At 39.7% G+C, this 23,155-nt stretch overlaps 1 protein-coding gene across 3 annotated transcripts; it reads left to right on the top strand.

Annotated features, from left to right (window-relative positions):
* The first annotated feature begins 4,157 nt into the window (after positions 1–4,157).
* Positions 4,158–22,506, top strand: dhx38 (DEAH (Asp-Glu-Ala-His) box polypeptide 38). 3 transcript variants are annotated; one of them, XM_032515677.1, is made up of 28 exons: positions 4,159–4,285; positions 4,367–4,469; positions 5,506–5,834; positions 6,163–6,359; positions 6,604–6,756; positions 6,865–7,027; positions 7,700–7,818; positions 7,906–7,982; positions 8,074–8,229; positions 8,348–8,509; positions 8,625–8,732; positions 9,121–9,245; positions 9,381–9,518; positions 9,626–9,812; positions 10,390–10,575; positions 10,768–10,908; positions 11,495–11,605; positions 12,549–12,665; positions 12,783–12,890; positions 13,204–13,316; positions 14,230–14,438; positions 15,610–15,764; positions 16,625–16,780; positions 17,060–17,194; positions 17,631–17,756; positions 17,848–17,943; positions 18,258–18,379; positions 21,660–22,506. In XM_032515677.1, the coding sequence occupies exons 3-28, from the start codon at positions 5,509–5,511 to the stop codon at positions 21,739–21,741; spliced, it is 3,768 nt and encodes a 1,255-aa protein (XP_032371568.1). In that variant the 5' UTR covers positions 4,159–4,285; positions 4,367–4,469; positions 5,506–5,508; the 3' UTR covers positions 21,742–22,506. The 3 variants fall into 3 exon arrangements, with proteins under 3 accessions (XP_032371579.1, XP_032371588.1, XP_032371568.1); XM_032515688.1 differs by lacking the exon at positions 4,367–4,469 and having other exon boundaries at positions 4,158–4,285; XM_032515697.1 differs by having other exon boundaries at positions 4,158–4,469; positions 6,166–6,359.
* The last annotated feature ends 649 nt before the right edge of the window (positions 22,507–23,155 follow it).

Here is a 23,155-nt window from a genome sequence, read left to right as displayed (position 1 = left end):
TCCAGCGTAGCTCCCATGGCGCCATTTTAATGCTACAAAGCCATCACCTGCAATTAGCATCCCGTTCACTGCCATTCCTTTTTGCGCCACTTTGACAGAGCATAACTTTACAGTTGAAGCGTTTCAAGACTCTCTTTGTCCGTTGTTTATTCCTAAAGACACACGACAATGTATAAAAAGGCTCCATTACCTTGCACCTTACGTTGAGGCTCCGTAGCAGACATTTTTGTAAAAAATAGGCTAACGTTTGCGTCATAACCACGCGACTTACCGTTGCATATTCGACAAATCACCGTATTGTCAGGAGAAGCTCGCAAACAGTTTGGATTTCCATTCGCTGTTTAGGTTTAATTACCAGTGTTAACTAGCATGTTAGTTAGCAGTAATTAGCCTGTGCCTATGTTATCTTCTAATATGTACCTACGCTCTCTGTCTCTGCTGATTCGGAATGATTGAGATTTCTCTTGGCACAGCTACCAGAAGACTAACAACTTTCAGACACGTTGCTCACGTCACAATACGTCGCCAAGCTCAGTTGGCGGCTGCGCAGTAACGCCTAGCCATCACCAGAAAAGAACCTCTATTTTCCTTCACTGGTCTCCGTCCAGAACAACGGGATCTGTTGGTCCACTTCTTTAAATGTTTGTGGTTTTTGCCAAGCCCCCAGGAACAGCGCTATGCTATGCCTATGATGCAACCATGGGCTTAGCGGCCAACGGTGGAATTGCAACGTCTGTCAACCCGCAACAGTGCTGGGCTGGATCTTCATTCTGGCAACCCCTTGTGTTAATAACCTTTAGGCAGGGTAGGGCCCGCCTATTGAATGTTCAGCCCATAGACTGTAAATAAATGGTTCAGCCAACAAACCACTCTTTGCAGGGCTTTTCATTACAAGACATTTCATTACAATACATTCAGGTAGTTGTCAATGCTTTTGGGGAACCTTAAGTCTTATTGTTTTAGGAGACACTTGAAAAGAAAAGACACTATTTTCAGTAAGCAGCAAATCTTTTGGTTCGACAAACCCACCAGATGCAACCACAGCAAAAACACTTAACACAAGAGATTCAAAGTTCAAACCCTGTCACCAACCCCACCCCAAGTCGGAATGTAATGTAACCTCCCACATAACTCCAACCACTTGTTCATGCCTATTCTGTTGGCAAGTGCCAAGTGCATATATAGCTATTCCTGGTCTGTAAACTTATTGTTGATGTTTTTAATATTTTTACACATAAAGCACTAGCCTATATCGGCGCTTATTGCAGAGATCATACTGTTTTGATACATCTTTTTAGAGGCTCTGCAGTGCACATTCAAGTTTTGTGTCCATCATCAAAAACGTTTACTTGGATGTCTTTATGTTCTTTTTTCCCAAAACTGTTTAAAAAGGAGTAGCCTACTGCATTTAGGGATTTGTACTGATTTTTATTTTCAGGAAATAAAATATTCAATTTCATTGCTACGTGGATGACTTCGAGCTCTACTTGTCCACCAAACCCACTTCCATGCTCCCTCCGTTTTCACGGTCTGACTGTTTGAAAAAAGTTAAAACCTGGTTCACTCATAACGTTCTCAAGTTAAACAGTAGCAAAACAGAAATTCTTCTTGTTGGCTCCAAATCCACTCAATCAAAAATGTCCCAATTTCTCACTCTTCATCGACAATTCCAAAGTCCCATCTTCTACTCACATCGAGAGCCTCTGTGTCATCCTTGATAGCACACTTTCTTTTGAAAAACCCATAAATTATCTCTCCCGGTGTGCTTACTTTCATATATGCACCATACACCGCCTTCGTCCATCACTTCAGCTACACCCAGTAATACGGCTACTCTCATCCACACTCTTGTCACTTCCCGTATTGATTATCGTAACTCTCCCTCTCTGGTTTACCCCACAAGTTCATCCACACTTGAATTGGTCCAAAACTCAACTGCCCGTGTTATCACCAGAACCCCAACCATTGAACACCTTACTCCATTCCTTAAATAACTGCACTGGCTCCCTGTCCAATACCGTTTTAACTTTAAGATTCTTCTTCTCACCTTCAATGCCCTCCATAATCTCGTTACTCCATCTGAACTTCTTCAACCTCCATCCTGAACTCTCCAATGCTCCTCTTCCTCAATGCTTTCTACTCCTCTGTCCGCCTGTCCACAATGGGGTTTAATCTATCTAGATCTATCTGGGGGACTGGATCAGAGACTACCTCACCGACAGGCCACAGTACGTCAGGCTAAAGGACATCATGTCTGACACTTTGGTCAGCAGCACTGGAACCCCCCAGGGCACAGTGCTGGCCCCTCTTCTCTTCACCCTGTACACCTCGGACTTCTGTTACAACTCAGAGCTGTGTCAAATAAAGAAGTATGCAGATCGTTGGGTGTATCAGGGGTGACAGGGAGGAGGAGTATCAGAGTCTGGTGGGGGACTTTGCTCTCTGGTGTCGCACTAACTGCCTACAGCTCAACACCTCTCAGATGAAGGAGCTGGTTGTTGACTTTGGGAGGTCCAGACCAAGACCACGACCAGTCCTGCCAGAGGCAGTTGAGGTGGAGGCAGTTAACTCATACAAATACCTCAGGCTGTGGCTGGATAACAAACTGGACTGGACAACACACATCAGCCACCTGTACAGGAAGACACAGAGCAGGCTGTACTTCCTGAGGAGGCTGCGCTCCTTTAACATCTGCAGGAAACTGCTGTGGATGTTTTACCAGTCTGTGGTCACCAGTGTCCTCTTCTACACTGTGGTGTGCTGGGGAGGGGGGCAGCATATCGAAGAAGGACACCCACAGGCTGGATAAACTGATCAGGTGGGCCAGCTCTGTGGTCGGCATGAAGCTGGTCTCACTGGTGATGGTGGCAGAGAGGAGGACATTGGACAAACTGCTGGACATTACTGACAATGCCAGCCACCCCATGCACACCGTCATCAGCACCCAGAGGAGCCGGTTCATTGGAAGGCTGCTCCTTCCCAAATGTTGGACCAACAAACTCAAGGACTCCTTTGTCCCTCATGCCATCAGACTACACAACTCCTCACTAGGGGGGAGGTGGAAATAGGGCAGAGAGGACCATACACACTTATACACACACACACACACACACATGCACACACCTGGACTTACATTGATACCTGGTCACTTTATCACTTTAACACCGGACTCAACACTGACACTTTTGATAATAATTTATGGTCTTTTTTGTCTTTATTTGACAAATATCCTTATTGTTGTTATTGTTATTATTATTATTATTATTATTACTGTTATTTTGTTGTCTTTATACTGTCTTTGTACTGTTTTTATCTGTTTTGTTTTTCTTGCCAAAACTGCTGCTGGAATTTTTAATTTCCTTGCGGGAGTCATCCCAAAGGATCAATAAAGAGAAGTTGGAACTCCCTCACGCTATCCATCCGTGCCATAGAGTTTCTAACCACCTTTAAAACCTCCCTACAAAACTTACCTCTTCCAAAAGGCCTACCCCTTATGACTTCACTCTCCATCAAAACAATGGATAGATTGCTTTATTTTAATTTTCTATCTCAATCTTTTAAATGTTTGTTTTAATTGAATCAATTTTTGCCTTTTGAACTGTATTTCTTGCTTGTTTTAACTGTAAAGGCTCCTTAAGCGTTAAGAAAGGCGCCCAGAAATAAAATGTATTATTTTTATTATTATTATTATTATCATTATTATTATTATTATTATTATTAATATAGCTGGAGAGGTGCCAGTTCACCTCCTGGGCCCTGCCAAGGTGCTCTTGAGCAAGGCACCGAACCCCCAACTGCTCGGGGTGCCTTTCAATAGGCAGTCCCCTCACTCTGACATCTCTCCATTTAGAGCATGTATAGGTACTGAGCATGTGTGGCCAATTCAGGCCTGTGTGTAACGTGTCTAATAACAGAGTGAAAACATTGTAATTTCCCCTTGTGGAATTCATAAAGTATACATTATTATTACTGTTATTATTATTATTGTACTTTTAAGTTATTCATCTTGTTCTTACACTTATTGTTTAATCACTCAGTGCACTTTAGCTTTCAAATGTAGCCTAATAACCTACGTATTTTCTTTCATATTTATTTTTTAGATGTATTGCCCATTGGCGTACGATAGGTGGCGGTATACCTAAAAGTTGGTGTTGCAATTCGAAAAACACGCAAAGAAGAAGAGGAAGAAGAATTGTGGGATTGCAATGGTTGCTCCCTAGTCTGTAAACATACGCGTTGTTTTTGCGAAAGCCGCAGTTGAAATATTTTCCAGTGACAGCAACAGGTTCATAATTTCCTCCATTACTTACCAGTCTATTAGTTTACGTCAAATAATTAACTTGATGTGCGAGTTTCTGCATTTTAGACCCAAATAAACAAGCGGCAGTTCTCCGCATATTGCCGCCCGGCCTTGTCGGGACAGAAGCGGATAGCTCGCAGGCTAGCTGAGGCTGGCTGCTCTATCTCAGGTACGCAATATTTCCATTTCATTTAATCTATCCGTTATTAAACAAGTGGAAATGTAGTTATGTAATCTACAAATGCTTTAATGAGTCATAGTTAACGTAGTTAGGATTTTAAACACGTTATCCTCTGAAACTCATCGATATGAACTTCTGCATTTGTATTACTAGCTTAATTGTAAAACAAAATTATAGTTGAGGTAAAACAAAAGGCAGGAGAGCTAACGTTAGCCACTATGAGTCTGGGCCCATTTGTGACTTTGGAGTAACGTTAAAATACGAAGTGTTGAGGTCACAAATGAGCTACTAAGTTAACGTAAATGGCCAAACAGATGTTGATAGTGTAATTGTCATATATGAATGAGTTACCACTTCATTAGCTAGCGCTGTCTGTGTCTTGTTGGGTTGAGTAAATTAATAGAGTATCCTACTAGACGTCTCTTTGAGCTGAAAGTAAAATTTGATAGACCAAGTATTGGTACAACCCACTTAGTATTCAGGGTCTAAAACTGACACAAATCTCTGTTTAGTGTAGACTGACGGATGAAATGATGATGATGAAATTGCAACAAATATGGTAACTCAATATTTCAAGTGATAAATTAAGAAAGAAACCTTTCCTTGTTCCATTTCTCCACGTTAAGGATTTGCTGCTATTCTCTGTTTTATATTATTGTCAATTAGAGCTTAAATAATTTATTGATTTATTAATCCATTGATTGACATAAAATTTATCTGCAACAATTTTGATAATCAACTAATTGTCCAAGTAATTTGTAAGCTATTACGGTAAGATGAATATCGTTGGGTTTTTGACTGTTGGTTGGACAAGGTAAGCAATACGAAGAGGTTGGATGTCACTATGGGATCTTGTTATTGCCAATTATTACTATTTTCTGACATCTTATAGATTATACAATTCCTTACGCCCCAAAGCTCAAACCTTTAGTTTTAAACAATGTTTAACAAAAAGTGTTGTCATGAGCAACATTTTAGTAGCTTAACATATTTTCACCTTTTGCACGTCATTATTTCCTTGCAGATAATGGATGAAGATTTGTCCATGCATAGGCTGGAAGGGACTGATCCAGCTGCTGAAGTTGGTGGACTGATAGTAAAGAAAAAGAGTGCTGCTGCAGAGCCCCATGTTTTTCGGGCACCCACTCCACGTACCTCCTTGCTGGGCTTGGATCTGCTGGCAGCCCAGAAAAGGAAGGAGCGGGAGAGTAAGGAGCAGGCGGACGCTAGTGCTGATGACAGAAATAGAAAGAAGTCAAAGGTTACCTCCTACAAGGACTGGGAGGAAGGTAAAAGTGACTCTGAATCTGATGAAGAAGACGATGATGACAAAAAGGATGCTAAGAAGGAAAGGTAAGTGCTTCACACAGAATAATATTTATTGAAAACTATGGATAATATATAAATAAACAGGCAATACCTATTCCTAATGTATATGGAGATTATCATTCTTTCTTAATTTAATATTCAATTCTTTGGATCTCTATACCCTTACGCTTTTAGTGGATTTTTAGCCTGAGTCCTTTCAGAGAGACAGCCCAGCTCACTAAAGCAGTGCAAATATAAAACCAGGACTGTTGAATTTTATTTGTTCTTCTTTACTCATTGGTTATTTTTCTAACCATAGTAGCACACAAATAGCATTATTAATGTTTAATTGTTTTTATTTTTGTCTTTCCAGTAGAAAGTATCGTGTGACTGGCTCTGAGACACCCTCAAACCCCGGAGGTGTCAGCGAAGAGTTCCGCCGGAGACACCAGCAGAGAGAGAAAGACAGACGTGAGCATGGAGTCTACGCTTCGTCCAAAGAGGACAGGAACAAAGAAAAAGACAAAGAAAAGAGCAGAGATAAAGTGAGAGACCGAAGGAGTGAAAAAGGTGATTCTAAAGGACACTCATGTAGTTTGTGTTCTAACGTGAGTAGATTTGTGGTTGTAAGAAAAACCGCAATAGCATTTTGGAGTCAGGTAACATGGGATGGGCAAATGGTTCATTATTTTTTATTTTTTTATTTTAAAGTGGATTCAGTATTTAAAAACCACAATTGGGAGATCAATCGATAATGAAATCAAATGTTAGAACAGTCAGGGTTGTTGAGAGTAACTTTTCCTGTCTCTGTCAGATGAGCGAGAGATCAGCCATAGCCGTGGCAGCCGGTCGGAGCGTTCAGAGCGCGGTGAGAGGAGTGAGCGCTCACAGAGAGATGGCTGGTCTGATCGCATCAGTCGGGGGAGTAAGAGAGAAGAACCCCTGACGCCACAGCATCGCCCCAGAGGTAGTTTGGTTTTATTTATCTGTTTTTATTTCAATGGGTTATTTATAATTATTCTTGTTTTCATTTTAGTATATGTTGGTTGAATAAACTTATTTTATTTTTAAATAGATTCTTTCACACCATCACGCTCCAACTGGGAGGAGGATGACAGTGGTTATGCCAGTTCACGGCTTTCCCAGTGGGAGTCTCCGTCCCCCGCTCCGTCTAACAAAGAGATGGATCGCTCAGAGCGAAGCCATCGCTCTGGCCGAGAGAGTGAGAGGAGAGACAGGTAAACAATTGTCCTTTGTTCATCTCACAATTTTATTCTCCTCACCCTAAAACCTTAGTTTTATTTGAAAAATGTGCATAAAGTACGTAGTGGATATGTTATAACAAACAATACCTGATAGTTCAGTACACTTAAAATAATCGAGAATGGAAATGCAAAAAGACAGAAAATTCCTTATAGTCTTCAGTAGGCATACAATTTGGAAAAGCAATGTTTTATTTCCTTTTGCACTTTCAGGTTTTATTGTGGTTTTTCTTATGGATTTAGTAAAAATGCAAATAATAGTCCGTTGAATAAATAAATTACGTCATTTTGCAAGCAGATCCACACCTAAAGTAAATAAAACTAACTTGAAGAATAAAAAAGGTGAGATTGTTCTCGTAAAGATAAAGACCAGAACTTGGTTGCACTAACATTCTCCAAACACCTTATTTCTTCAACGCAACGACAATGACGGCTACTGGTTATTTGCATTTTACAACATTGCTATTTGAATTTGATATTACCACATTTTTTGCCTCGACTTTTACGTTGTCATCATACCCCTATTATGTACTGTCACTCAGACATGTAAGAGGCTTTTGTAAATCCTCACTGTTAGTTCTCCTGTTTAGCTGCTGAGAAATGAATGCTACTTGATGCTAACATAAAATCTGTCTGCTGTGTGCTTAGGTCAATCAGAGGCCGTTACCCCGACGACACCCCTCTGCCTACCCCATCATACAAGTACAACGAGTGGGCCAATGACAGAAAGCATTTGGGTTCTACTCCTCGTTTATCACAAGGAAAAGGTGCTATTCTAAAAACAAGCTATATTGTGCTCACATGCTGGATTTATGAAATGTCTCATAATATTTCTTATTCTGTCTCTTCTTCAGGTAGGAAAGAAGATGGTGTGGGTGGAATTATGTTTGATAATGTAGATGAGAAAGACCAGTGGGAGGAGGACCAAAAGGTGAGTGGCACAGTTATTCCTCATTCATGCCTCATAGAAGTTATAAACTAGTTTTTTGTTTTTTTCTCTAATCTGTCTCACTGTTTTGCAGCAAGCTGACAGAGATTGGTACATGATGGATGAGGGCTATGATGAGTTCCACAACCCTTTCACAACCACCTCTGAAGAATATGTAAAGAAGAGAGAGCAGATACTTCAGAAGCAGACTCAAAAAAGAATATCGGCACAGAAGCGACAGATCAATGAGGTACTGTGTGTCTGCATGCACAGGCATATACGCTATATGTATGTACTATACATGTCCTGTTGGTACATCTGTCTGTGTTGGGGGCCATCTTTCTAACAGGCTGTGTTTCTTGTCTCAGGATAATGAGCGGTGGGAGACCAACCGAATGCTGACCAGTGGTGTGGTGCAGAGGTTGGAAGTGGATGAAGACTTTGAGGAGGACAATGCTGCTAAGGTTCACCTGCAGGTTCACAACCTGGTTCCTCCCTTTCTGGATGGAAGAATAGTCTTCACTAAGCAGGTAAACAAAACAATTATACCAAAATAATAATGACTCCGTGTCATTTTTTTGTCAGAACTATACTTAAAGAGTTTTTATCTGAATGTTTGTATGTGTGTTTGTTTCCCTGCTGCAGCCAGAGCCTGTCATCCCTGTGAAAGATGCTACCTCTGATATGGCCATCATCGCTCGCAAAGGCAGCCAGCTTGTCCGTAAACATCGTGAGCAGAAAGAACGCAAGAAGGTTGGCTGGATTATTTACTAACATTAATGCTATTGTTGTTGAGATATATATATATATATATATATATATATATATATATATCTAAAGCCAGTAAGGATTTTAAATGAATATACCATTGCTATATTCATCTATAAAGAAAAATATTTTATAATACAACGCTGATATGATCATAATGCTCTGCTGTTGAGAAATGTCAATAGGGTTTGTTGACGTGCACCGGTCTCGTTGATAATGCCAGCGCTGTCTAACTTCATCACTTTAGTGGTCGGTTGATGGCATTTTAACTGCAAACAACCATCAGGAAATTGCAATGTGTGTATGAAGTTACTGACTTGAGCTTTAATCTTCATATTCATATGGTATAATTGGAATAATGTATTTTTTTCAGGCACAACACAAACACTGGGAATTGGCAGGCACCAAGTTGGGGGATATCATGGGTGTCAAAAAGACAGAGGAGAAAGACACCCCTGGGGGCAAAGTGGTAGGAGAGGATGGCAAAGTGGACTACAGGTGACCAGACTGTCTATGCAAAGATCTATATGGCATTTCATATTTTAGTTTTAATAATCCACAGGCTTAATTCGTAGAACTGTAATGGTTGACCTTCCATATTAACTTTTCGTATTTTCTCTCTCCACCTTACAGAACAGAGCAGAAATTTGCAGACCACATGAAAGACAAGACTGAGGCCAGCAGTGAGTTTGCTAAGAAGAAGACCTTTCTGGAACAGAGACAGTACCTGCCTATTTTTGCTGTCAGACAGCAACTTCTTAACATCATAAGGTATTGATACCAACGGTGCATTGGTTTCCTCAAGTTTTATTCCCAGTTTTCACCTAAAAAGTGTTTTTACATCATATCTGTTTCAATATGTTAACTGGCATCTGCAGGGACAATAGCATCGTGATTGTTGTTGGGGAGACGGGCAGTGGGAAGACCACCCAGCTGACTCAGTACCTGCATGAGGATGGCTACACTAGCTATGGCATGGTGGGTTGTACTCAGCCCCGCAGAGTAGCAGCCATGAGTGTGGCCAAGAGAGTCAGTGAGGAGATTGGCACCAACCTTGGAGAGGAGGTGAGACAGCTGTCTGATGCTTAGCAAACAATAACTACATTTGGGAATACTTAGCCTTTTATCTAATCAGAATCCCAGTTTCTGTCTGATTGCTTGTGTAGTTGCCCCATGTCTCTAAATAGAGACACAAATAGCAACTGTGTCCTTGTATCTCTGCTAAGAAAGTGTTTTTAATGGCCTGTACACTACAGTAATTACTATATTTTGAAATGTCCAGTCTGAGGGCTCCCTTGCACAAACTCAATAATAGCAAGTCAAATGCGGTGTAACACCCCATCTAGTGTTCAAAGGGAAAACATCAGGCCTGTTGCTTGCCTGGGGTTTGAACTCAGGAGCAACATAGAGGGGAACAGTGGAGCTGCTTCAATATTAGCACAAAAAAAAGAGCAAAAAATGCTCTTCTACTGCAAACACTGAAATTAGGTAGTATTTTTTATTTTTTTTATTTTGATGAGGTATGATTTGTTTTTGTGTTTTTTTGTAATCCCTATGCATGTTATACACTAGATTTGTCGGCAAATACTTTAAAGATCATGCATATCATTTTAGTTGATTATACTGACATTGTTGCTTGCAGGTGGGCTACGCAATCCGTTTTGAGGACTGCACATCCGAGAAAACATTGATAAAGTACATGACAGACGGTATCCTGCTCAGGGAGTCGTTGAGGGAGTCAGACTTGGACCACTACAGTGCTGTTATCATGGACGAGGCTCACGAACGCTCCCTGAATACCGATGTGCTGTTTGGCCTGCTACGTGAGGTCAGTACACAACTACCTAAGACCCATTTAAAGATTTCTTTTAGTTATTTTCAAGACGTACACACAGCTGGATTTGCGGTGTGTCTAAATGATGAATGACCTAGTTAGGGTGTTGTTTTCTTTTGTGATTTCAGTGTAATAGCACTGTATTTCCACTTAACTGTCTCTCTTCTGTCCACTGTTTCCCATCAGGTTGTATCTCGACGTACTGATTTGAAACTCATAGTGACTTCTGCAACTATGGACTCAGACAAGTTTGCTGCATTTTTTGGAAACGTACCCATTTTCCACATTCCAGGAAGAACCTTTCCCGTAGACATCTTGTTTAGCAAGGTATGTTTATTTTTCTATTCTACTTTCACTTCAAAGCCGTAGTGTGCAACTATTTTATATTAATAGAAGTCTGTTACATTCAAGTTGTTGCCAAATGAGTTGATACAAAGCTATTTTAGACTATCAGCTCCACAAACTCTGTATTTCTCAGTATGGCTATGTTTAGAAAATGGTGTAATCCGGCATTTTCTGTGCGCAGAAGCTTGAGTGAAGATAATTACCTCTTTTTGTATTTGTAATTTTTCTGAGTCTAACAGCTTTTTTTTACAGCACAATCATCTTAGATTGTAATGAAATCCTTAACCTTTACAATGTGTTTAACTTCAAGAAAGGGCTTTATGTAGGCACATGTACTGTATGTATAGCACATTTAGCCGTATTTTCACTACAATACACCACTTTTAGTTTATCAAATACCAAATAGACAATACATATACTTTGTTAATTGACATTAACTAACTTTTGGCATTTAACAATAAAAATCTCTCTCCACTACTGTGTCAAAATTATATATTGGTTGTTGTATGAGCCATTTTAGTTTAGTTTTGTTTTGTACTGGACTGATTTGTTGTGTTTTTGTGTGTAGACTCCTCAGGAGGACTATGTTGAAGCAGCAGTGAAACAGGCCCTGCAGATCCATCTCAGCGGGTTGATAGGAGACATCCTCATCTTTATGCCCGGGCAGGAGGATATTGAGGTGAGTGACATGCCTACTATTAGGACTGAACAATATTTGTGTTTTAGCATCGACATTGTGATGTGCGCATGCGCAATAGTCACATCGCAGGACGTTGCAATAGGCTCGTTCGAGATGAACTGCGCCTCGCCTGTAAAGTAGACGAGAGCAGGCGGCAGCAGCGGGGGGCGGTGACAAAAAACTAACGTTACGGTTCAGAGCCGCGACACTGGAAACGTAACACTAATGTACTACAGACGCCTGTGTCATTTACACTGATTAAATTTTTCTTTGTTACACAGTTTGTTGCTAGTGCGCGTGACGTGCAGGTCTGATCAAGCTGGCGGTGCTAGTCGACCACAACCAAACATTTAGAGGGAGCAACATGCAGTCACTGTCATTCACGTTAGCCTGGATTGATAGTATGATATGAATACACTGGTGTCGTGCTAGTCAACCAGCGTATTTCTACCTAATTTCCCTCTCCAAAATCACTTTAGAACACTAACGTTAGTCACAGCACTTACTTGCTTTGGTGTTTGTATAGTTTTAAAGTTCAACAAAGAATGGTTCACATTAGAAAAGATCCTTTTTCATGTTTATCTTCTATGTAGATGCACTCCCCTACAAAATCCCTGCAGTAGTCGAGAATGATTTATTATTTCCAAATAGAGCTATTTATGTCATCTTTTAAAAATTACTTTTTTCATATCGCAATATATATCGCAGGGTAAAAAAATATCACAATGTCAGATTTTTCCAATATCGTGCAGGCCTACCTACTATTATCACTCAATATTGCATTTTTTGAATTTCATGTACTAAATGTGCTGTATAAGTAAATTATTATTATTTATTTTATTTTATTTATTTTACATACATTTTGTCAGTTGACAAGGAACAGATGGTTTTTTCTATTTTGTGTTCCCAATTAAACTAAGGCATATTGTCCTTGTCGCTGCAGGTGACATCCGATCAGATCGTGGAGAGGTTGGAGGACTTGGAAAATGCTCCTGCTCTGGCTGTGCTGCCCATCTACTCCCAGCTCCCTTCTGACCTCCAGGCAAAAATCTTCCAGAAGGTTTGTATCTGTAACAGCCCATTATGTTGCATGCATTCTACACTTTACATCTAAGTCCTTGTGTTAAACACAAGTGAGAAAACAAATATGGCTGCCTTTTAATGTGTCCTCTGCCAGGCTCCAGATGGTGTGAGGAAATGCATTGTTGCAACAAACATCGCTGAGACCTCACTCACTGTGGATGGAATCATGTTTGTCGTGGATGCAGGATACTGCAAACTTAAGGTACTCCAAGGCATACATAGTTGTGGTGTGTGTGTGGTGTGTGTGTTGTGTGTGTGTGTGTGTGTGTGTGTGTGTGTGTGTGTGTGTGTGTGTGTGTGTGTGTGTGTGTGTGTGTGTGTGTGTGTGTGTGTGTGTGTGTGTGTGTGTGTGTGTGTGTGTGTGTGTGGTGTGTGTGTGTGTGTGTGTGTGTGTGTGTGTTGCGCATAAATAAATAAATAATGTGTTTGAATGTATGTGCAGTATATATGTATGTAACCAATCTAACATTGTTTTTGTCTTACTCAATTTTAATTAAATCTTTTTTTAACAACAGGTTTTTAATCCTCGCATTGGAATGGATGCTCTACAGGTTTATCCCATCAGCCAGGCTAATGCAAACCAGCGTTCTGGCAGAGCAGGACGTACAGGACCAGGACAGTGTTACAGGTAATGGCCTTTGTGTTCTCTCTGCATAATTAGTGGTGAGCTAGAATTGGTGCATTAAAGTGTTAAAAGGTGTGCCATATTTAGGTTCCTGCAAAGCTATTCATAAACTTGACTTTCTCCTGATATGACTAAAGGAGGATATCTTCATTTTGTCATTCTTTTTACACTACTGAGAGAAGGAACATACCAGTAATTCCCCACTATCTTCATTCATTAACATACTCTTGACACTTCCCTGCTTTGCCATATTTACTTAAGGAAAGATTAAGCTATAGACACACAGAGGGGGACACATTTTGCATTGCTAATGAGCAGGGATGCTTATGAAACCCCACATATTTCTGGATTAAGCCTGCCCACCTGCTTCTACACACAAGCTCAGACAAATCTATGAAGAATCAGTTTTGGAGGAGATTTACACTTTGTACAGTCAAGGTGTTAGAGTGTATGTGTTAGAGAGCAGAGAGAGTGGGTCACACTGGTTTGCTCTGCTTGCGTGGAGAATTCCCCACTCAAAGACACTTTTAGCTGTGACTGCACTCACATGCTCAAAACCTCCATATACATTATAATCATTCACTTCAGACAGCTGTAATTATTGTGAGAGATTTTTTTAGTTGGGTCCTTTACTTTAACTCAGGCTCTGAATGTTTCCCTTTAATAAATTGTAGCATCCTGAATTTTCCTCTGCGGTGGATTTACATTTGGCGCCTTTGCTTATTTAGAATGCCACTGACATGTCACACATATTGCAAAATAATTCAGTGTGACATAACAACATTGCCCAGGGGAGCATATTCCTCATTTCTTTATTCCCAAAAAAAAAAATAGTATAACATCATTCTTGGTGACTTCAATTTCACGCTCGCTGTCACTATCCGTGCCTGTCTCCATGAACCTCCTCTCTGTCCAGGCTGTACACTCAGAGCGCATATAAGAACGAGATGCTGACTACCACCATACCAGAGATCCAGAGGACCAACCTGGCCAACGTAGTCCTGCTGTTGAAGTCTCTGGGTGTTCAAGATTTGCTCCTCTTTCACTTCATGGATCCACCACCCGAGGACAACATGCTCAACTCCATGTACCAGCTCTGGATCTTGGGAGCTCTGGACAACACAGGTGGGTAGTGAACAAGAGTTGGAATTACCAGAGGTATCATAACATAATGTAATTATAAGATATCTTTTTATTAGGGTGTATTTACATGACATTGGCATTTTTAACAGATGTTTAAATGCAGAGTAATGGAATATACTGTGTTCATAACACTAGGTCTACACCTTACATCAGTTATCTTTTCTCTACCTCTAATGAAAATATAAACATATTATTATAATAAACTTGATTTGTATAGCACCTGTCACACAAGAAATACAGCACAAAGTGCTTTAATATATTAAGATTAAATAGAAAACAAAGAATACATAAAATGAGATGGAACAAAAAAGCCTTTAAATAACATGGGTACTAATTTTAAAATTGTTATTACATATTTGAAGCATGCACATATACATCAAACAGTGCAGCAGCTTCAAAAGGTCTCCATTTTACTACTCTGTTCTTGTCTTTCTCTCTAGTTGTTGTACAAGGCCTTGACCAGTCTTAAATACAGAGGGGCCAGATAACATAAATCATCTGTTTTTTGAGATGATGATGAAGCTGTGACAGAGAATATTGTGTATTTTAGGGTCGTATTTCCCCCTCAGCGCTGCTTTCAGCTCCTACACACCACAAACACAGGCAGGAGACTAGTTTTTAAAGGATGTTGCAGACACAGCAAACAGGCCTTGAGGAGATAGTTGTGAAGTTGAGCCAGTGGAATAATTCCCTAGTAACTGATCTTGTGTTTTATTTGACTGGTCGGGTCTCATTTCTGTCTCATCCTTTGCTAGATTCCAGGGGATTTATGGATTTTGGGATGAGGGGGGACTTTTGATGATTCCCTGTTCCGTGTGTTAACAGCAGATTATCTCTGATTAAGGCTTACCTGCCCCAAACTGGCTGCTTCGCTTCTCTGCTTTCCCTCCTCATAAGCCTCTTAGACTCCGGTCTAATCATTTAAATCGGAACCGGCAAAGTTTTTGATCTCACTCTCTTTTTTTCTCAACTGTCAGCAGTTCATCCTCCCCTCTCACGGTGATAGACAAATAAGTGTCACATTATGCTGGCTTCTTCCTCACGCCAGCAGGCTTTCGATGGAAAAGAAGCTTATCACTCACTCGTTTTGTGCTTGTTCCTCCTACGTTCTTTACGTCTTACTCCTCATAACTGTTCTCTTGTGTCCTTTCAGGTGCTTTGACACCGACGGGGCGTCTGATGGTGGAGTTTCCCCTCGACCCCGCCCTCTCCAAGATGCTGATTGTGTCCTGCGACATGGGTTGCAGTGCTGACATCCTAATCATTGTCTCCATGCTCTCTGTGCCGGCCATCTTCTACAGACCTAAGGTAAGTCTCACTTGATACAGTTACTGTATAATTGAAACACATACTCTTTAGTATATATAAATAAATAGTATATATAGTAATAAAGTTAATTTATTTTGTCATTTTACAACACAGGGTTGCACAATGAAATGTAAGATGTTGGCCCATCCACCTTATCGATACTATTATTGTATTCTGTTGTGTTAAAGTGGTTTTAATCCTTATATTAATATCAGCAATGGTTGACATGACTACATGAAAGTGGTGACTTGAAGCAATGACCCCACGGAGATTGTTAGGTTGATCTTTATTAGTTTTCCAGCCCGTAAATTGACTGTTGTAGTTCACTCTCATGTCTAATGTGGTTTTTGGCGGTAGAAGTCTGTTGATTTAGTGAAAAAGCTAAAAAACAAATAAAGAAACGGCACACTAGCTGTCTAGCACCACAGTTAGAAACTAGCTGGTGAACACAGTGAAACCTTTAGCAATTTAAGAGAATTTTAGCTCTGTTTTGGAGACTAAAAAAAGAGCTACAAGGGAAGTAAATAATGGACTTAAATTTGCCAGCTGAAACTAGTCTCCCTATTATTATTATTATTATTATTATCATCATTATGATCGTGTTGCTCAATCACTGCTGGATGTGGGTATCAAACTGAAAAAATTTGCCATATCAGCTATCAACTCTTTTGTATTTGCAGCGTGTTTTCAGTTGCATGGCCAAAAAAAATAGATTTTGAATATTTAAATACTGTATTTCAAAATTGACTCTTAAAACAAGGTGTTTGTGTAACAATATTTCCCAGTGAAAAAACAAACAAACTTTGACATAAAAAATGATTCCAGTGATGTATGGAAACTCGATCTGTGTGTCGCTGTAGGGTCGTGAGGAGGAGAGTGACCAGGTGAGGGAGAAGTTCTCAGTCCCAGAGAGCGACCACCTCACCTACCTTAACGTCTACATGCAGTGGAAGAACAACAATTACTCCAGCATCTGGTGTAACGACCACTTTATCCACACCAAGGCTATGCGCAAGGTCAGACTACTGCTGCTGCATAACCTGTAACACTCATTCAGTTTTTACTTGAATTCCATCACAGCAAGATGATCATGTGGAAATCTTGCAGTTTAAATTGTGCTTTGTTTTCTTGCTTTTAATTTGGTGTTTCAATATGTTTTGTTATGCTTTGTTTTAGATTGACAAATATTCACCTGACTTTGGCAATATATTATCCCTTCTAACAACTGATTGCAAGCCAACAGGTTGGACGTGTTTCTATGTGGTTCAACTTCCAATTCATATCGTTTTGTGCAGGTACGTGAGGTGCGCTCCCAGTTAAAGGACATCATGGTCCAGCAGAGGATGAACCTGATTTCCTGTGGGTCGGACTGGGATATCATCAGGAAGTGCATCTGTGCTGCATACTTCCACCAGGCTGCCAAGCTCAAGGTATTTCCTGCACTTCCCTCAGTTAATATGTCGTGCCTAGTGGCAATTGGTTGTGGCAGATTTATAGCATCATAATTACAGAGTGGTGAAACATCCCTTCTGGCCTCACATTAATACAGCGCGAAAATCTGAAAGGGAATTTAAAATCATGACTGTATAATCAAGATTCTCCGTTTGACTTATGAGTAGCCCGGTAACCCAAGCAATTGTAGCAGTGTTGGATATACTTCAAATTTATTTTCCTGCTGTCTAAGCCAGGTGGAGAAGCAAATTAGCCCATATGACCTGCTTTGCTCTGACCTTATAGTGCTACTATAGATGCAGGCACAAACACATAGTAAAACTGCAAAAAAACTACACACAGGTTCCTATTTTCTTATTCAGAAATTCTGAGTTGCACATTAACTTGGTTATTTATGCCTGTGTTTGCTCCCAGGGCATTGGTGAATATGTGAATGTGAGGACAGGCATGCCATGTCACCTCCATCCTACCAGCTCCTTGTTTGGTATGGGCTACACTCCCGACTACATCATCTACCATGAGCTTGTCATGACCACCAAGGTAAAAAGTCTGCCGGATGCAGAACCTGGCCTGCATGAAAACAATTAAAGCTATGTATTGTTGATGTTTAACTTTGCACTTTGTGTTGTAGGAGTACATGCAGTGTGTGACTGCAGTGGACGGAGAGTGGCTGGCAGAACTTGGGCCCATGTTTTACAGCATCAAACATGCAGGAAAAAGCAGACAGGTAAGGCAAGACAAGGCTAGTATTTGCTCAATGCACATTAGGTTAATTCACAACACAGCCGAAAGTATAAAATAAAAGCCACATATGTCTGTGTACTTTTGTTCTGTGGCTGATTGCATAATTTGGGCTTTGTCCCTTAGACAAGTGGTTCCAAAACACTTTGGCTTGTAATGTCTTAGAATGAAGAAATTACTACTACCACCCTTTTGTCAATGTTTGTACATGTCCATTGTTTGTGACCAGTTCAACTAAAAAGCAATATTTTTTTGGGGGTGAATTGTACTTTTCTCATTCTGTTTGTGTCGCTCTTTCAGGAGAACCGTCGCCGGGCCAAGGAGGAGATCAGTAACATGGAAGAGGAGATGTCCATGGCTGAGGAGCAGCTGCGAGCACGTCGAGAGGAGCAGGAAAAGAAGAGCATCACTGGCACTGTTAAGTAAGTCAGCGACCATCTCTCTCCCTTTTGCCTCCTCATCACACATGGGTCCTCATCTAACAATAGTTCCCTGTGGCCCTTATTTTCCATACAAGATTGAAACATTTAATAGATAGAAAACAGTTCATTTACCTACCTCGCTGCCAATCCATATCTTAACCCATCCCTCCCTCTCCTCCTCTCCCACTCACTCTACTCCACCTCTCTCACTCTTCATGATGAGCTTTTCTCACCTCTGGTCCCTCAAGACGAGACAAAAAGAAATAATATTGACTCCTGGGTGACCTCCATTACTGCAGCAATTTAAATTGTGCCATAGCAGAGTAGAGAAAGGAGGGGAACGTTCAATTTCAAATAAGACCAAAAAATTAATTTCACACCCATCTACAAGCTTTACAGAGAGAAATAAGGTTATAAAGACAGATAATTTTTTTTTATTGTTAATTAATCAGCTGGTTTATCTGTCTGAATTTGCGTGACCACGTCTGTAACAGATCTGTTAAAAATAATCACACTGGAGGTGTAGGATTAAGAATTAGATTTAAGTAGAGGAAGCTGGATGTGTAATAATGAATGTCGTGAGCTCTCCTGGGCTCTTGGCTGCCTTTGTCCTCCGGCAGGCGTCACAAGCATCTCCTCTAAGAGGTCAGTGTGACCAAGATGAAATATTTTTTTGGGTATGCCTTCATGTGCCAGCTACTTATCACCTGTCTCCCTGCTCACCAGCACAGATCAGTGGTGTGAATTAGTAGATGTCCCAGTCAGTTGTTTTGTGTTTAAAAGTGGAAATGCAAGTGAGTGTTTTTGGAACCACATCAGTGGTAAGTAAGACGAAGTGTGGGCCTCTTTAGTTCCTTATGAAGCACAACCAGTTTTAGCTTCCTAAGTACCAAACTTTTCTTTGGTTTTTCCATTGTGAGATTGCTACTTTTTTTTTGTTACATGACTGAAAATTATCTTTTTTTTTAACAAAAAAAATTTTAAATTGGGGCTTTGGAAAGGGAAATGGGCCTTTTCTTCATTTTTTTGAATTTTATAGACCCCAATTAGACTTGGATTGTTAATTCGAACCCATCATAGTGGCATACATTTTTCCTAGGGTTAATGTCAAATTTACATACTTTTTGTGTGTGTAGTATGCATTTGGGTAAATTGATTCAGATTTTTTGTTATAAAAAAAACAAAGGACCCCAGTTTGTAGGGGGAAAAAAAAAAAAAACATTCTAATTCTCAGCACAGCGTTGCGAAGTAAAAAAAAATTTTTGTAGTAATGACTAAAACCAATGAATAAAATCTTTTGAAGGAAGGGGAAAAATTTCCCTGTTTTGGGAATGTAGGAGAGGGAACAGTGACAAAAGCTTTTAGGCCCTGATGTGAAATGCTGAGGTGGTGGTGACTGGGGAAAAAGTGCGGCGTGTCAGTGGCACCTACTGTAATTAAAGAGATGTTGGCTGTAGGCGTCTAATCAACACTTTTTTTTTTTTTTTTGACTCTCCTGCTGTCCTGTTTTTACATTTTGTTTTCAAATAATAGCGTAAACATCCTAACCTTAAATCTATTTTTTGTAAATGATATTTCTCAAGCAAAAATTTCTGTAAATGTTGGGTCCAGAAAACCACGTCAGACATGCATGGCTCATTTGTGTAATTTAATCTGTAATGAAAAAAGGGGGTGTTCAAAAAAAAAGCATTTTTTGGTTCAATTTGGAGGGATTGTTTTGTGAAGAAAAGGGTCAATTAGGGGCCCAAATTTAAGGAAAGGGGAAGGAGCAAAAGTTGGCATGTGGTTTAGTACTTTTCCCCTGAAAAACTCTGCAAACTGGGGTTGTCCGACAGTGCCGAGGAAAAAGCGGATTTTATTAAAAAGTTTTATTGAAGAAAGGGAAAAAAATAAAGAGGAGAAAAAATTTTAAAGGTGCCCCGAAAAAAATTTCAAATGCCTTGAAATGGCACCAAATTACGAAAAGGGGAAAAACGTCAACTACCTTTTAAAGGATTAAAAATAGCCAAAATGGGAAAGGTAACCAATCAGCTCCCAAAAAAATCAAAGAAGTTAAAAAAACTTTTGGTATTTTTTGTCAGAAGAAGGGGTATTTTAAACCTTTGCTGAAAAAGAATGATGAAAACGCTGAAAATTGGGCCAAAAAAGGCAATTGACTATCCAAAGAAAAAAAGGGAACATTTTGTGGACTGATGAGACTAAATGTTTTTTTGGTTAGGGCCGCAGACAGTTTTTCCGACAACCCCCATGAACTGAATTCACGCCACAGTATACTGTGAGACAGTAACGCATGGTGGTGCAAAAATGTTGTTTCTCATACTGTGGTGTTGGTCCTATTTATCACGTACCAGGGATTATGAATCAGTTTCAATACATCAAAATACTTGAGGTCATGTTGCCTTCTGCTGAAGAGGAAATGTCTTTGAAATGGGTCTTTCAACAAGACAATGACCCAAAACACACAAGTAAGCGAGCAAAGTCTTGGTTCTAGATGAACAAGATTGATGTTATGGAGTGGCCAGTCCAATCCCCGACCTCAATCCCATAGAACACTAGTGGGGTGACGACATCAAAAATGCTGTTTCTGAGGCAAACCCCATTAATGAAGAAGAATTGTGGAATGTAGTTCAATCGTCCTAAGCTGGACTACCTGTTCACAAGTGCCAGAAGTTGTCCGACTCCATGCAACAAAGATGTGAATCAGTTCTCAGAAATAATGGTTATGCAACTAAATATTAGTGCAGTGATTCAAAGTAAAGCCAACCCTTAAGACATTTTTCAGTTTATAAAGTACATGTTTGAGTTTCTAAAGAAAAAAGCAAAAACTGCAATTTTTTTTAACTGTCTAATATTCCTTTTTCTTTCCTGTCTGTAAAGGGTTAACACAAACGTGATCAATTTTGGTCATGTTTTGATTTGGAATTGAATGTGCAGTGTTCCCAATGCATTGATATTATGGAATTAAAAGCTGTTCTAAAGATTTTGCGCATTATTCACTTTTTTAAACACACTGCTATTATTCTGAACACAACTGTATATAATATTAAAATATTGCAGACACAAGATAAAACTCCACATCATACTCAAAACAAATTCAACAAACTTGATTAAAAATAAATGTGACATGCACACATTCCCTCAGCCTTTTCTAACCACAGCTGCTTACTTAATGTAAAAGATGTGTAGCATTGGACTACAAGAAGCAATAGAGAATGAGGCTGAATAACATGTTGTCACAGTGGTTAAAACCTGTCTTCCAACTGACTTTTCTCTGATTCAGGGCTGTGAAAATCGTCACACCGGGAAGGAAAGAAGAGGCCCCCATGACGCCTAGACGGACCCCTGCCCGCTTTGGACTGTAGAACTTCCCCTGGAGGTTAAAGCCCACTAATCAACCAACCATTGTGGCTCCCCTAGACTCATCCAGACCTAGACCACACCAGCACAAGCAAATACAGTGTAACTTCCAGCTGCCATTTGTCCCTCCCAGCATGGCCAGAATCAACTGCAGTTCATCTAGAGACCACTAGAGTGAGAACTTGTATAAGGCACAAGATTCAAAGACGTAGCCTGGTCCATCAAATAAATGTCTCCCTCCACCTTGATGAGCCGATAGCTTTTTCCATGATACATTTTAAGGAATAAAATGTTTTTTTTGTATATTCAGTATTTATATGTTGTCTTTACTGAAGTGTTTTACAGATGTCTCTATACAGTAATGATTTTACTTGTAGTAACATTAACATACACGTAACATTTAATTTTCTATGTTCTGTTGCATTTTCTCCATTTTGAGGGAAATAGTGATCTAATTTAAATGTTACTTCTCTTTGTGTCCTTGCATTTACTAGTTATTGTACTGTTGTGGCTCAAGCAGCCACATGCAGAGTTGAGTACCACCATTAAGTGCTCCTCTACGGACTGAAGCACTATTCAAACTCTACTTGTGGTTGGAGTGTCTTCAGACTCTAGAGTTGTGTTGTAATGCCCCCCCAATACACACAACACTCATGTAGGCTTAGGCAATTGACCTTTTTCTACTTTCTGTCAACCTTGTTCCACCAATGTAATGTACCACAGCTTTGCTTCATAAAAAACATCACGCTGGATTAAACCTATCAACTGTTTTCTTTTTCATGGTCCTTGTGTTCAAAATAGCACACTGTTTCCATTTCTTATTTTACTCTAAACAAATGTTGATGTACGCCCTCCTGCCCTCTAAGCTGATCAGAATATTGTGCAGCTTCAGATAGACTATCTTTAACAGAAGGGTTTAGTGAGAGCCATGTTTGGATAGTGACGGTCGTTTTGTGTTTTTTACATTTATTTTTTTACATGGATCTGAGACAGCACAAGGACTGCTAATGGATTTCATTTTCCTCCTGAATATCTTTTGTAAATTAAAAAGCTAGCTCTTTTTTAATAATTCAAAGTGATTTCATTCAATATTGTAGTCTCTTACGTTTCTTTGTCTGCTGCAATTTCCTTACATTATATATATATATATATATATATATATGTGTGCGTGTGTGTATTTATATATATATATATATATGCGTGTGTATTTATATATATATTTATATATATGTATGTATATGTATATATATGTGTGTGTATATATATATGTGTGTATATATATATATATATATATATATATATGTGTGTTCATACATATATAGATGCAAATTAGTTCAGGCTGTAGATTCTCTATATGTGGCATGAGTCACCCTCTGAAAACAAAACAGATGAATCGTTCATTTAGAAGTTCTTAGCTGT

The sequence above is a fragment of the Etheostoma spectabile genome, chromosome 1, assembly GCF_008692095.1.
Source record: "Etheostoma spectabile isolate EspeVRDwgs_2016 chromosome 1, UIUC_Espe_1.0, whole genome shotgun sequence".
NCBI classification, from domain to species: domain Eukaryota; kingdom Metazoa; phylum Chordata; class Actinopteri; order Perciformes; family Percidae; genus Etheostoma; species Etheostoma spectabile.
This window is presented reverse-complemented; position numbering and strand designations above follow the sequence as displayed.

Bases quoted from the DNA above. Each gene is read 5' to 3' on its own strand.
- dhx38 (XM_032515688.1), top strand. From the start codon at position 5,509: ATGGATGAAGATTTGTCCATGCATAGGCTGGAAGGGACTGATCCAGCT. The intron at 9,246-9,380 runs GTGACCAGACTG...TCCACCTTACAG, and splicing joins GATGGCAAAGTGGACTACAG to AACAGAGCAGAAATTTGCAG. The intron at 13,317-14,229 runs GTAATGGCCTTT...CTCTCTGTCCAG, and splicing joins GGACCAGGACAGTGTTACAG to GCTGTACACTCAGAGCGCAT.